The following is a 15521-nucleotide window of genomic DNA, read 5'->3' as shown; positions in this document are numbered from 1 at the left end:
TTTTAAATTTTCTGAATATATATTTGTCGGCATATTTTTGTAAAAACTAATTTTCTGTAAAAAGAAAAAAAATATATATTTTAAACACTGGTGAGTCTCTTTTAGAACGGGAATAAACGATTTCTCCTAGCCCAAATGATTTTGTTGGTCCTCCACCTGTTGAGTTGTAACTGTCAACAAGTTACCCGCATTTCTGATATTATATCTAAGTACCTCATGAAATACCTCAGTCTATGGCCTGTTGGCCAGATATTTCACCTTTGCGTCCAATTTCATTTATAATTAGGATTTTGTTTGTATTTTTCAATCTAATCATCAACAGAGCCTTGGCGCCACATGCCACATGGATACGGCGAAAGAAAAAAAAAAACAAGTCAGTTAATTTAGCAATACAACCTTTAATAGATTCACCTTGAACAAGGCTCTAAAAATACATTTTTCGTGTTAGAGGAAATTCTGCCATTTTAAAGATAATCGACTTGCTTTGACTATCTGAAGACCAAAAGCAAAAACCAACATGTAAATTTTGTTTTTGAACTACTGCTATTAATATACCTTGAAAAGATTAGCTTTGGATCGTTTCTAGGTACCTTAATGCATACATACCACAGTAGAGAGTACTTGTTTTGGATTATTTTACATGAATTTTGAATTTTGTTGTCATTCTGAAACTTGAAAAATAAGAATAAAAACGAAAATTGTTTGCTAGAAAAAATCGTCTAAGTATAAATTTATTTAAATTTTGTGTAAAATAAAAATTTTTCTTGCAAAATTTAACCAAAACGTTGAATAACTTTTCAAAAAGTGTGTATCTAGTTTTTTTAAATGTTGTAAAAATTCGACCATTTTTAGTGTTATGTTATCTCGAGTAATCTTCGTTAAAATCGACACACGTCGCGTGTTCGCAGTACGCGTTTCTTCTACCCGTCCACTCTCCTCGCTATTTAAACATCCGGAGTTTCAATGCACTTCCCTACTTCAACAACCCGTATATTCTCAGGGAAAGTGCTATCATAATGCTGAGGCTGAATCAACTGGCGCACGACGACAACAACATCTAATAGAGCAACAGAGTAAGGCGAAGTTTCAGCCATTAAAAAGTGCGTCTGGCACAAACAACAACAAACGCTTTCTCATACCATCGATGACAACCCACAAACGGCATCTCGGCCCACTTCAGAGCCCATTGACTGGACCAAAGCCAACAGCCGCACCAGCCACCGACAGCGTTGACATTATAAGGTGATACATGCAAATAATTAATAGCATTATAAGATGCACTCACGAAATCGCGCGTGCAACATCTCGTGTCGATGTAATAATTTAGTATGACGACAACAGCAATGGCTACGGCCAACAGTCTGCAAGCTATATGCTAAAAACAACCAATAGTGAATCCAAAAACGAACGTGACTTACAAAAAACAAAAAAACCAACAACGCTCAGGCCGACACCAGCCAACGTCCAGCGCAGTGCAATCGCACATTTGCACTACACATATGAATGCATAATACTTCACTTCATTTGCTATTCCCCAGCCTTAATTTACGGCAGCAACAAAAGTTGCAAGCGAAAATGTTGCGTCGCTGTCTGTTGCAATGTTGCATAATATATGTTGCAATATGCGATGAGCACTGCACTGTGCATGAAATACACAATCCACTTCAGTTGTTGAGCGTGTGCGTGTGTGCTTCGACCTGGCTTGACCGGTCCAATGATCAGTAGTCGTAGACACGGTTGTTATTGCCTTCACCTTTGCTGTTGCGCTGTCTCTTACTTTATTATGTATGTATTAAGGTGTGTAAGGATGTTGGAACATGTGCGTGTAATTGCTGTCCTCTTCACAGGTTTTTGTTTTTAACCATAAGTAGGGCCAAGAGGAACATTAGCAGATATAACTAAAAATTAAGCTGAAGAAAATTCATTGATATGCACGTATGCATGTACAAACAGAGTGATTCAATAAAGCACAACAAAATTTGTCGAAATTATTTTGTTTTCAGTTTATGAATTTATGCATGAAGCAGAATATCAGTAAAATACCCACCACAACTTCTCTGACAACGCACGATGCGCATATCAACATTTTCCAGGACTTTTTGGCATAGTTCGTGCTGTATATTATTTTTAACGCGTATGATTTCGTTCCTCATAGTCCATGGCCCCAGGCACAGAAGTCCAATGGTGTGAAATCGCAAGATCTCTACGGCCGTTTGACCCCGTTGTTTTCTGAGAAAATGCGTCCTTCGTTCGCGATAGGCCCATTGTTTCATGCGCTATGTGGCAAGTGTCACCGTCCTGTTGAAACCACATATTGGCCAAGTTCAAGTCATTTAATTCAGACCATAAAAAGTTTTACTTATCCTGCCACGAGAACGTTCGCCGTTCACCGCTCACCGTTCCCCGTCCACCGTGACAGCATTACCGGTCAGCTAAAAACTATACCAAACAGTGACTCGTTGCGGATGCATAGTTTTTCTTGAATGACTTGAGAATTTTCAAACGAAAACGGCGGATTGTTGATTTAGATGGCCGATTAAGTTAGCCTACAAAGTCACCGGTCTTGCATAGCGGCCATTTTCATAAAACATTTGCACCACTTTTACCCGTTGTTCAACTGGTATCACTCCATAAGCAAATGTGTAAACGATGTCGTACCAATTGGCTGAAAAAAGCATGGAAGGCAAAAATCGATCTAAATCGAACTTTACATACCTGCGGACATATTAGAAAAATCTAATTTGGGCTAGGTGATAAACTTTGGAATCGAACAAGCCTATGGACAAATAAGTTTTATAGCATGTAACATCAGATGGACTTCGTCAGTCGGCGGCCACCGTAACTGAATGGGTTGGTGCGTGCTACCATACGGGGTACGTAGGTTCGAATCTCCGTGCATGAAAAACCAAAATGAAGAAAAAGGGTTTTTTGCCGGTCACTCCTCGGCAGACAATAGCAAACCTCTGAGTGTATTCTGCCATGAAAAAGCTCTTCATAAAAAACACCCGTTTAGAGTCGGCTTAAACTATAGGTCTCTTCATTTATAGAACAACAATAAGACGCACATCACAAATAGGAGAAACTTGGCCAAATGCCAAACGAAGTGTACGCGCCAATTATTTATTTATTTTTTGTACCAAATTCCCGCAATTTTGTTTCATTTATAACAGAGATACCACGTTTTCTTCTTTTTTGGAAATTAACTTTTTATGGTGTGGTTCTTTTTTATCAATTTTCCGCAATTTCAATATAAACCTACCTCGAATGAAGAATAATATGTATGTGTACCGAGTTTCATTAAAATATATTGTTTTTTGTTCGAGTTGTCATGGGCAGACGGACGGCCAAGCGTTGTGTATATACTCGTATAAATGACCATATCTATCTCGATTCCTGTATGCAGTTCCATACATCCATTATTTGAACATAACTATAATACCAAATTGTCCAATTCCACCTTAGCCCATGCAAGTCTTTTTTCGATGTGTGATAGTAAAACTTCCTCGGATCGTGTCGTTGGATACCTTAACATCACTTCTTCATAAGACTGTTTCAGCTTCACCCAACGCTAAGCTCGGCTTTGTCACAAACACATCAATTATTTTCTGATCTTGCTTTGAAAAACCATATTTTTTGGACCTCGTCCGACGAAGTCGCCAATCTCTTTAACTTCGGTATACCGTTGCACCCATTTATGTATGAATATCTTCGACTTCTGCAAATATTTTGCTAGAGAAGTACGTACAATTTTTGGAACTTTTATTTATTTTCCACATTTTTATAATGGGAAATACAAATAAAGGAAGCCATGGAATTCATGTCCAAACGAATAATCGTACATACATACATACATTATATTAATTTTATGAGGAAAAAGAATATTTTTCATTTATTTATAGTACTCTCAATTTAATCACGTTTAAAAAATAGTATTTACTTATAAATTCAACAAATTTACAATATACTGCAAGAATTTTATAACAGGATCCCGTTGCACTTTTTTAAGCAAAAATTGTTTGTTTGTTTTTAGTTTAGATAACATACATAATTCTTGCGCAATGGGTCTATCAGGAAACCAAAGAAGAACGCAAGCTGATTGTCAAATAGCATGAAGAGCTAGAACCTTTTAGAAAAATGGGCAATTTAATGAACAGAACTTGTTCTACAATGTCATACATAATAGGATGGTACAAAAGTGACTCTTCGATTCCAGATAAAAGTCGCCAAGGGAAGAAATTTAATGTTCGCTCAAATCATGCGTTCATTTTAAATGAAAGTTAAAAATATTTCTTGGGAAAATAATAAATCATGAAGTCGTTTGCGGGAAAATAGTGGGGTTTTTTTTAAGAGCTATAGGAAAGTTTTTCAAAAAAACACACATACAATTCAAAAAAATGCATGTAATTTTTATTTAAATCGTTAGTACAGTCCATATAATTTAATGTTTGAAGATTATTTCATGCAAATTTTGACCGCTACTTCGCTTCAAATGGTCCACCCGCTTAGTCCAATTTTGGCATACTCTTTCCAATGTTTCGGCAGGTATCTCACATATAAATGCTTTAATGTTGTCTTCCAATGCGTTAATTAAATCAGGCTTGTCTGAATAGACATGAGCTTTACATATCCCCACAAAAAATAATCTAAAGGCGTTATATCGCACGATCTGGGTGGCCAATTGACAGGTCCCGAACTCGCCTCTCAACAAATCCATTGTTACACGTGCTGTGTGGCATATGGCACCGTCTTGCTGAAACCACATGTCATGCAAGTCAAGCTCTTGCATTTTGGGCAAAAAAAAGTTGGATATCATTTCACGGTAGCGCTCACCATTCCAAGAGCCCATTCACCAAAAATTCTGCGTTGCGGTAGGTCGTTCGACTTCATTTCTTGCACCAGCTGTATTTTGAAAGGCTTCACACTTAAATCCTTTCCCAATATTTTCCACGTTGTTGAGTAACAGAGGCCCAATCGCTGCGAACGGCGACGAATCGATAATTGATGGTCATCGTTAACACTGGCCGATACAGCTGCGATATTTTCTTCAGTTCGCACTCTACGTAAGCGTGTTGGTGGTTTGATGTCCAATAATGTAAATTTGGATCTAAATTTAGTCACAATAGCTCGAATAGCCGCTTCAGTGGGTCGATTAAACTGACAATAAAATGGAAGAAGCGCGAGATAAACTTTCTTAACAGAACATCCATTTTTATAATGAAATTCAATGATTTGCAAGCGTTCGTTTGTAAGACGATTCATGGTTAAATTATAGACCAAACTGAAGATGTTTGACAGTGAAACGAAGCACGAAACGTGCGTCAGCTGTTTAAACCAACTGTTTAAAAGGATAATATTATAGCTAAAAAATCACCCAATCAAATACTAAATAAATCAACATAATTTTTTAACGAATTCTTTTTGTCACATTATTTTAACTAGGGATTATTTTCGGGGGATGTCTTATTTTACAAAAAGTTCCGAAAATCACGATAGGGCTTATCGAACTTTCTTTCCTGCCAACCAAATAAATTCCAATTTTTACGTTTTTCTTTCCTTCGGTCAAGCACGAGTTTATGATCTTACTTACACTTATTTTTGTTTTTTCATTTTTGATGAGCCTATCGGGGGTTATGCTGACAACGCGGACGCACCTTTTTTCGAGGGGTCGCCGGAAATGACGTCACAATGGAGGAGTTTTAATGTTTTTTTTTTAATTTCAGAAATTATTCTTTAAATATGTATCTATAAGACAGAAAAAAGTTTGAATTAAATAAATAAGTTATTACATAGAAAAAAATTGAAAATAGGCCGACGAAACCCATGTAACCCCTTAACTCATTCGTTTCTTATATTATATATTTTCTTCCAGGAAGGGGCTTCTCAATCGCCGGGCATGGTAGCATCGGCGTCAGTGACCTGAATACAAAAAAACAAATTTTTTTTTATTTATTAATGTCATAATTTCTATGTCAATTAAAAAAAAATGGAAAAAAATCGCGGAATAAAATGCATAAAAAAATGAATTTTGGGGCGAATTTTCCTGCTATTTTTGCTTCGAAAAAATTATTTTTTCCAAAAATTTTCGAATTGTAAATTCATATAGAAAGTAATATCATAAAAATGATGCGTGCAAAATATCAGAAAGATCGGTCAATAACTTGTCGAGTTATCGTGTACGCCAGTTCGAAAAATATAGTTTTGAGAAAAACGCGACTAAAGTTTGAATATATAACTATACCTCTCCCAGCGCTCGAACGCCACGGTCGACGATCTATAATATAAGAAATACTTAAATTTACGTTCTAAAATTTGTTTGACATATTCTTATAGGATTATGTTAACAGTTTATGAAAAAAAAACAGTTTTTTTTCTTTCGAATTTTTACAGGTATCTGTCTCCTTAAACAAGCGCTGATACAAGAGCCTCCCTCTTTGGAATGTCAAATCACAACAATCACAAAACTCTCCGAGCGGCGAACTCTAAGGGTTCTTCTTACAATGTGAATTTTTAGTATCAGTAACACTTGCAAGGGAACTCTTTCAAACCCAGACAGTTGTTAGATAAAAATAAATTAAATCAGATTAGTTAACTGAACTTTTTGAAAAATCACTGGCATGGGTACTGGGATATACGAGCTATCATGCGAAAACGGGGAAAATTGAGCGTACAAAAGCCTTGATATGCAAATAACCACACAAAAAATACCAAAAGTGGTCATGTAAATGAGAAATTTGGTTTGGCCGATCAATACTAAGCTTACATAAGTCAGAACTGGTTTCTAGTGTTGCCATGAGAGAGTGTATGGCAGCGTAGCCTTCAGATCCTTCTCGTGCAGTATAATCACTATAATTAACAAAATGTTGTAATGTGTCCAGATAATTTCTGCTTTGGACGTTTTAAAACAAAAAAAAAGGTTTTCCAAGAGGGAGATGGTTTTTTATGAGAAGCTTTTTATGTCAGGAATACACTCGGGGCTTGCCATTACCTACCGAGGGGCGACCGCCATTAGAAAACACTTTTTATCAATTGGTGTTTTGTGCTCGAGGTTCGAGCCTATGCATTTGCGAATGGTAGTCTCGCACTAACTACGGCGGCCGCCATATGCAGTTATATTTAGTACTCATTATGTTCAAAGGTTCATGCTAGATTAGTCTATGGACTTCTTCTTTTCGCCAAGCGTGAGCCAGTGGCAAATAAATGAAGCAACTGGTATAAATGAACATATACTGACGACGCTAGAATAGAGCTGCCTTACATTACATGTTTGTGAGACAGTGAGTTATACCAGTTTAATGAGGTATAGCCATACGAATCTTGCTCGAAAACTTTGTTGTTATTTTCGCGTCCAAATTTTTCGTTAAGTTAATCGAACATAGAAATAGCGAGCGGGGAAGAGGCGAATAGAAGAGGTCTTATGTTGAGTGTCTGGGTTATATTATCCATTTACAGTCAATCAAAGCAGGTGTCCATTTCATCTAGCCAATAGCTTAACAGTAATTTCTCACTTCTCCTCTCTACCATCGACTGCCAACCCTTCTTGAGATAACACCAAAACTTTTTACAATAGTTTGTTATCAGCCCTATTCAAATGTTGTTTAGCAATTTTAAAATCTTGCAGAGCTTGAACTTTGATGTCCGAGCTAAAATGGTTTCTTATAAAATATTTATTCTCTGAAACCTCTTTATTACTCTACTTTTCCCTTTTTACTTGGCTTTAATATCAAGTTTTAACCCTTTCCATCACTCTGTAATTTTTTTCGAACGACCTTTTTAACAAAAATCTCTGTAATTTATTTCATCTACTTGTACATATGTACATACATCTACTATAACGCGACACTTACCACTCACCGCCAATTGTGACCACAATGCGAAATCACGACGCAAGACACTTGCCACTTGAAAGGCATTCGCAATTGGCCGGTTTTCCGGTCTGCAACCGACGCGTCTCGCATTCGAACACTTTTGGGTAATTTCATTCAGAAATTCAACGTAGTTACATAATTCAGAAGGTGTTAATGCAAATTTCCAAATATGCTAATGAAGGTATTGCCGACAACAAACACAACAAGCAGCTTACTTGGTGAGCAACACCATTAGCGTCAACAACGTGCAACAATACACCAAAAAGCCAAATGTGGATAAAACAACAATTGCAACAACGGTAGCTGTTTTCTGAAATGGGAAAACAGGACGTTAGGGCCAACGCTAAGATGTCACTGCGAGCCGATTACACATACATACAGATATGCCCACATACAAATATACATAGATACAAGTACGAATGCAGCGAGTAGCATGACTTAATGCGATTTCAAATAGCACCTATCTAGCCGTGGCTAATGGATGGGTGGAAGAGTATGAAGAGGCCAAGTAAGGAGGCTCCAAATGATGTGCGTTTGCATGTGTTGGCCGAACAGCGTTTTCGTGATTTAGTACAACAGCGTGAAGGCAATAACAACAGCAACATTTATACATAGCGAAAATATATAAATAAACAAAGCACAAGCTTTGATGATGGTAATTCCAAATTTCCATTACAATGCCACAATTTGGCCTTTCCTGACATTTTAACCAATTATTATTTTTTTAACATATTCATACTCAATTGCTTTTGATTTTCAACTGTTTTCTGAATTTTGAAAAATATACCCAAGTGCGTCTGCTGCAATTTAAGTTTTATGCTGCGTGCATGGCTAATTTTGCAAAATATATTCGTATATACTACATACTCGTACAAACAACTGTATATGCAGGTAAGTACGTCTAACCAATTTGTTTTTACTATACCTATATTTTGTTTTTGTATTTTGAATTATATTTTTTTGCCAAATTTAAACTTTTTACCTGTATTTTCCACTTCGGAATTTACGACATGTGTCAACGGCGCTGTGATTTATTAACTCTCACCAAACTTAGGCAATGACAATTTTCGGACATTGATGGCATACTGACAGACAGTACGACAAACGACTGTGCACACGCACCTATACATATGCATGTATGCACTAGTGTGTACCACCAGTCGATTGTTTGCTCCAAAATTACTCGCGCTAAATTGTTGACCACTGCAGTTGTAAAGACCAAACGAGAATTAAAATAAAATTTCGGCATGTTGCAGCAGCATGAGTGCGACGTTAAGTGCCCCACGCCAATACGTCTTCGAGGCATTAATAAATTTTGTCATAAGAACGAGAAGCCATAAAGCAGCCGAAGGGTTACAACAACCACAAAAGAAGAAAAACAAACCTTTCGGAAACAGAAAAACTGCGCATAATGAAATAACGCATTGGCAACTGAAACTCAATGACACCCGACTTGCGTTGCCGCTCCTGCTTTATACATTGTATGTGCTTACAGGGTGTTTCAACAATATGCTTCAACTTAATTTTTTTAATACGCGTGAAGGCAACAACCTTTTTTTCCAACCGCGAGTATTATTATTAATAACTGCAAAATAAAAATTTAGATAAAACTGTTCAGATATTGATTCCTTTAAAAATTTGACTTTGATGTGTTCATGCAAGGGTCGCTCTACTTCCCGAAAAGCAGCTCAAATATTGCTTCTGAGCACTTTAATAATTGCGTTTTCATAATTTTTGGAATAACCCAAAACTTCGAGAAATTTCGAGAGCAGCAAACTTTTTATATAAGTACAACCAAATATTGCGCGGCAGCACTCAAAATTCCTAGGGAACTGAAAATATTTTTCTTATACATCTTGTCGGGTAAAACAAGAATCGAAATAAAAAATTTGCCAAGCACTTCAAAATCTTGACTTACGGTTTTTCGCATCTCTGCGTGCTTATAAGCCTATAACTTTGCCGATTTCTTTTTACAAATACAATTTTTGGCAGAATGCCGCAACCACCACCCACAAAAATTCCAAAACGTAAAAAAAAGTAGAATTAGTCCAACGACGAATGCAGGGGTCGTCACCGTTCAGGTTGTCAAAAAAGGCCGTTAAGGCCGCAGATCATTTGGTGCTATTCAGAGTGCATCACGCGGAGGCGACCTGCCCTACACTCCACAAAAATGCTTACTGGACTGGATTATACCGTGCATCTGCTTACTTATGTACATATGTACGTATGAAAAGATGCTTTGATTGATTTGCAAACGGGCGTAATATACGAAAACTGCGCAAGAACAGCCTTGTACGCATTTCAATATAACTCGAAAAGCTATGGGGATCCCATTATAAAACTTGCTGGGATTACTGAGCATAGTCCAAATAGTTGATAAAAAATAAAAAACAAATATGAGGGGTCGTGTTTTCCAAAAATGAATTGAAAACAATGTTTCTCCAAAATTTTGAACAAAAAAGTAACTTTTTATTCACCAAATTTTTTTTTTAATATATTTAACCCTAAAAAATAATAAGGAAAAAATTTATATAAATCTTTTTTGAAGTATATTTACTCCTAAAAAATAATATGGAAAATTTATAAAAATGTAAAAAAGTGAATATATTTAATTTTGAAGAATTATAAAATTTTTTTCCAAATTTTTTTTCATACACTCTTTATTATTCAGCCTACAAAAAAAACCATTTTCAAAAAATTTAAGACCATGTTCAAAATATTCTTGGATCGTCTGACATGGAATCCCTGTAATATAAAAACGACCTCTAAAAGACTACCGAATCTTTAATCCGTAAACTCCTATGCAATGGCCTCAACGAACGACTTTGACGTGCTCTTTTCGGTCTGGTCTCGCCTTTAGCACGATATTCGGTTGTTTCAGGATGGTAAGCATAAATCCAAGTCTCATCTCACGTAATGATGCATTTGAGCTCGTCCTGATAGTCTGAAAGCATTGTTTCACACACATCAACGCGACGACTTTTTTCCAAGAAATTGAGAGTTTTCGGTACCAAACGAGATTTGACTTTTCGTAGGCCCAAATGGTCTTTCAAAATGGTTTTCACAGATCCTTCTGATATTGCGATCATATCAGTAAGGTCTTTAACAGTCAACCGACGATTTTTGAGCACTAACTCCTTCACTTTATTGACGTGTTGGTCATCTGTTGACGTCGATGGTCGTCCGGAGCGCTCCAAGTCATCAACACGTTCTCGACCCTCTTTGAAGTCTTTGTACCACTTATGAACATTTTTCTGCGACATGGTCGAATCACCAAATGCCTTCTGCAACATGCTAAACGTTTCCGCAACCGATATTTCATTCCGCAAACAAAATTTGATGGCACTTCTCTGCTCAATCAAATCAGACATTGTAGAAATCGAAAAATGCACTCTTGGTCGTTTGGTAAACACAAGCGTAAATACAGGGTAGGCCATTTAAAGCGGGCCCATCTGGCAACCCTATAACTTTTGACAGGAACGTCAGATCGACTAATGACATAGCGCGTTGGAAGCGTCAGTCCAAGACAATTTTTACCATGGAGCAGTACACTCCAAAAGAACGCGCTGAAATAATTCAGCTTTACATCCAAAATAACTTCTCAATTGTGAAAACTCAACGTGCGTTTAAAAAAAAAAATAAAGTTAAAAGTGCGCCATCCAAAAGCACTTTACAGCGTTTATACGCAAAATTTATTAACCACGGTAGTCTCAGCAATACCAGCCACGCATCCAGACAACGTACACGACGTTCTGCTGAAAATATCGAGGCTGTACGAGCCAGTGTTGAGGAGGCTCCGCGAACATCGAGTTATCGTCGTTCTCAGGAATTAGGCATCGCCAGGACAACACTCAGGCGCATAATTCGCATCGATTTGAAATTGTTTCCGTACAAAATTCAAATGGCACAAAAATTAAACCCGGCTGATTACCCGAAACGGCTTGATTATGCCAAATGGGCCGTCGAAACCGTTCGAAATGAACCCGACTTTTGGCAAAAAATCATCATGTCAGACGAGGCTCATTTTCAGTTGAATGGAGGCGTATACAAGCAAAATTGTCGCTTCTACGCTGCCGAAAATCCTCAATTAGTTGAAGAACAGCCTCTCTTCGATCAAAAAGTGACTGTGTGGTGCGGTGTTTGTGCGGGAATGGTCATCGGACCGTTCTTTTTCGAAAATGAAAATGGAGCCTCTGTCACCATCAATGGAGAGCGTTATCGTGCCATGATACGCGATTTTGTTATGCCAATCATCGAAGAAAATGACATGGAAGGCTACTGGTTCCAACAGGACGGGGCTACATGCCACACTTCACGCGCTACAATCGATTTTTTGAAGCCATTGTTCCCTGGAAGGTTGATTTCGAAAAATGGTGATTTTCCGTGGCCACCGAGATCACCAGATTTGACGCCACCGGACTTTTATTTGTGGGGTTATCTGAAATCCAAGGTATACATCAACAAGCCAAGGACTCTAACTCAACTTAAAAACAATATCCGACGCGAAATCGCCGCCATACCGGCCGAAATATTGGCCAAAACGATGGAAAACGCCGAAAAAAGGACACATTTGGCCATCAAGGCCAGAGGCAAACATTTGAAGAATATCATTTTCAAAAACTAGCTGGAACAAATCTCCTTGAATCAAAATAAATGATTTTTCATATCAACACAAAAAAAAATGTTTTTTTCAATGTTTTTTTTCAGAAACAAATGGGCCCGCTTTAAATGGCCTACCCTGTATATTACTGATAATGACATTCACATGAAAGTTGGCCCAGATGTAAAAAAAAAATAACTAGAGCGAAATTTTAATCCCTCGAAGTTTGACAAATAAATTCACCTTACTTTTTGCTCACAGTAGTATATACAATAGCTTCTGCTTAAATATGAACGAGACGTTATGTATAAAACGGTCCGCGGATGACATATGGCAAAAATAATTTTTTTGTTTTTTGGTAGGACTGTTATAAGCTTACATGGCAAGTTTCAGCGTGATATGCCACATAGTTTGTTTTCTGTGCTATTGTTATTGTTATTGATATGAGTTGGAATGCATGAGGCAAAGCTTATTAGTGACTTAGTGTTGAACTATTTATGCGTTGGTAAGCATATCGGGATGTTGTTCGCCTATCGAAATCATTGGCAGAGAAAGGGTAAATATTTCTGCTTTAAGCTAATGGTGCCCGCCATCTCTGCATGCCTGTCTAGATGTGTATATGCCTTCATTGAATAGATACTTTTGATTTTGAGAACTAGCAATATTTTTGCTTTAAAAAGGTGTGTTGGAAACCCCTATCAATCTACTCCGATTCGTTTGGAACCAGGTACAGCTAAAGCAGCACGAAAACACTACAATCAGTTTGAGTGCTGTTTGCGAAATTTCAACGCAACAAACTGTTATCCACGACCTGCTGGCTTTACTCAGAATATTGTGTGACTGAGTTCGCCCAATGTCTACAAATGATATCTGTAAGCTCTGAGTACCTTCATAAGTCCTCAACTTACAAATTGTATTAATAACGACCAGAAAATAAGGTACTTTCACACAATGGAACCATAAACTTCATGATATCTCTTTGCACAATTTCAATAATTTTTATAAATAACCATGGACTGAAAAGCACTGGACCTAACAAAGAAAACACGCTTTTGTTTTGTTCAAAATTAACTTTTTTCATCAACGTAATTTCCATGAAGATAATACCACTTTTGTGAAACGATTTATCTTTTGCCTCAAATTATTGTGATGCTTTGTTTTGATGGTGAATCAAAACAGTGCGCAAACGTGGCACCCACTTTGAACAAAGCTTTCTTATAGTCAATGCTCATGCAATATAAAGCCAACACATTGCTTGGACATCTTTACGATGTCAGCTTACACAACTACATTTTTCGATCATACAACACGATCTTGTGGATTTTTTGATGTTTTCTTGAGTTACCATCTCATTTGGACGTCCCCTACGTTGTGCATTATCGGTTAACTTGCAGTATATAAATTCATTACCAAACTGTTTTTAGCCCCATAACATTTCAACTAAAGCTGGTTGATCCATTTATAGTTTGGAGTTCCAACCATCAATTTTTTTCTTTTGAGCTACTTAATTGAGTTTCGAAAATGAGACAATCAACCGATGTGGTGCTGTGAATTGGCCGCCTCGAAACACTAGTTTGACTCCCAAAAAATGTTGTCTATTCATAACTTTCTATTTTTTCCGTGTTCGTTTCTAAAATAAGTGCAATCCGGCGAGAAAATTCTGTGTTCGACTCTAAAATTGCCGCATTTTCTTTCTTGAGAAGCTTTGTGTGGGAAGTTGGTTGCTCGGAAAATCAGCTGACTACTTAAAAAGCTAATATTAAGAAATGCGTGTGCCAGACAAAACCAGCTACATAATCGAAGTGTGTTGAGTGCGTCTCAAGTTTTTCTGAAAAAGGAAAAATATGTATTTTTACTGGGTTGAGCGCAACATAGAATCATTTGTACACCGTGGAGAGGCAACACTTTTTTGGATTAAAGAAAATATTATTATTAGACAAATTAGACAATTAGACACATTTTTGCACAGCGCTGTTAAGTATAAATTGTTCACTAACCATCCAGATGCAGTTCAAGAGTGGGATCCTTAACATTGATAGAAGTCCGAAAGTTATTACGACAAACACCCTGTATATATTTCGCTTGTCGCAATGATTCTGCTTTCTCCCGTTTTTTCGACGTTAATGGTCTTGCGCAAAAATATTGATATTCAAAGAGATGCATTTTTTTTGATTATTTACTTCAGTCATTTTTTATATCCATAAGTTTATTTTATTTTTGTTATTTTATAATGGAAAATATGTATAATTAAATTTAATGCTGGTGCTTTTTATTCTCACATTCCGTTCATTGTCACATCAACTGCTGATAATTTACCCATTGTGCTGTATTTAGTTAATATTCATGAATTGTTGACCAATTTACCGTAGCAGCCTGTGTGGCTCTCGCCGATATTTATTTCGCATTGTTTTTTAATAATTATCGTATTTCATTCACCAACTACCGGAAATGTTACTGCTTGTCGGGGGCAGTGTCAAGCTGTCAAGCGTGGACAGCTGACATTTTGGTCAAGTGTCATCGCCATTTTTGGTGTGCTGATATGTTAACGCGTGAATTTCAAGAAATTTATGTACGATTTTGTGGAATTGGGGGAAAAGTTTCTCGAAGATTATTATAAAGGTATTTAATGTATGTGTATAGGTATATTCATGATTTGAATGCATATATTTCCATATGCATGTGCACAGCTAATAAGATTGTAAAGCTTTCAACTAGTTTAACTTTACTGCACAATTGTCAAAACGAAGCCAAACAAATCCAATTCGCTCTTTAATTTTCCTACGAAATCCATCCACCAAAACTATATGGAGCTAATAGTTTCAAATACGGGGAAACGAGTGACCCCACTAAAGCCTAAGCAAATGAGATTCCTAGTGCAGTTTCGCATGTACATAGCGAGATTTTAAGCTGCTTTACGTCAGACCCTGCGTCCCTGCTTACTTCCATCCGTCTGCCAGTACTTCTGCAGGCCTCTTGTGCGCTGGAAGTGCAGAGCAAATTTTGCAATTTGCATCAACCAAACCGACGACTACTGCAGGAGTAATACTGGTAGCAAC

General features: G+C 37.1%; 1 protein-coding gene across 5 annotated transcripts in view; it reads left to right on the top strand.

Moving 5' to 3' along the window:
* The first annotated feature begins 672 nt into the window (after nt 1-672).
* LOC129242934 (uncharacterized) overlaps nt 673-15521 on the top strand; it is a 29021-nt gene continuing 14172 nt past the window's right edge. Inside the window, exons 1-2 of one of the 5 annotated variants that reach the window (XM_054879874.1) lie at nt 673-1242; nt 8047-8194. In XM_054879874.1, the coding sequence (XP_054735849.1) occupies nt 857-1242; nt 8047-8179 (519 nt within the window). In that variant the 5' untranslated portion in view covers nt 673-856 and the 3' untranslated portion in view covers nt 8180-8194. Of the gene's footprint in view, nt 1243-5869; nt 5935-6387; nt 6547-7983; nt 8012-8046; nt 8195-15521 lie in introns of those variants that run through there. The other 4 variants (XM_054879878.1, XM_054879876.1, XM_054879875.1 and 1 more) reach the window with 4 other exon arrangements.

This window comes from Anastrepha obliqua, chromosome 3, assembly GCF_027943255.1.
Source record: "Anastrepha obliqua isolate idAnaObli1 chromosome 3, idAnaObli1_1.0, whole genome shotgun sequence".
In the NCBI taxonomy this organism is placed as follows: domain Eukaryota; kingdom Metazoa; phylum Arthropoda; class Insecta; order Diptera; family Tephritidae; genus Anastrepha; species Anastrepha obliqua.
The sequence above is the reverse complement of the archived record's forward strand: the minus strand, read 5'-3'. Positions and strand labels throughout refer to the sequence as shown.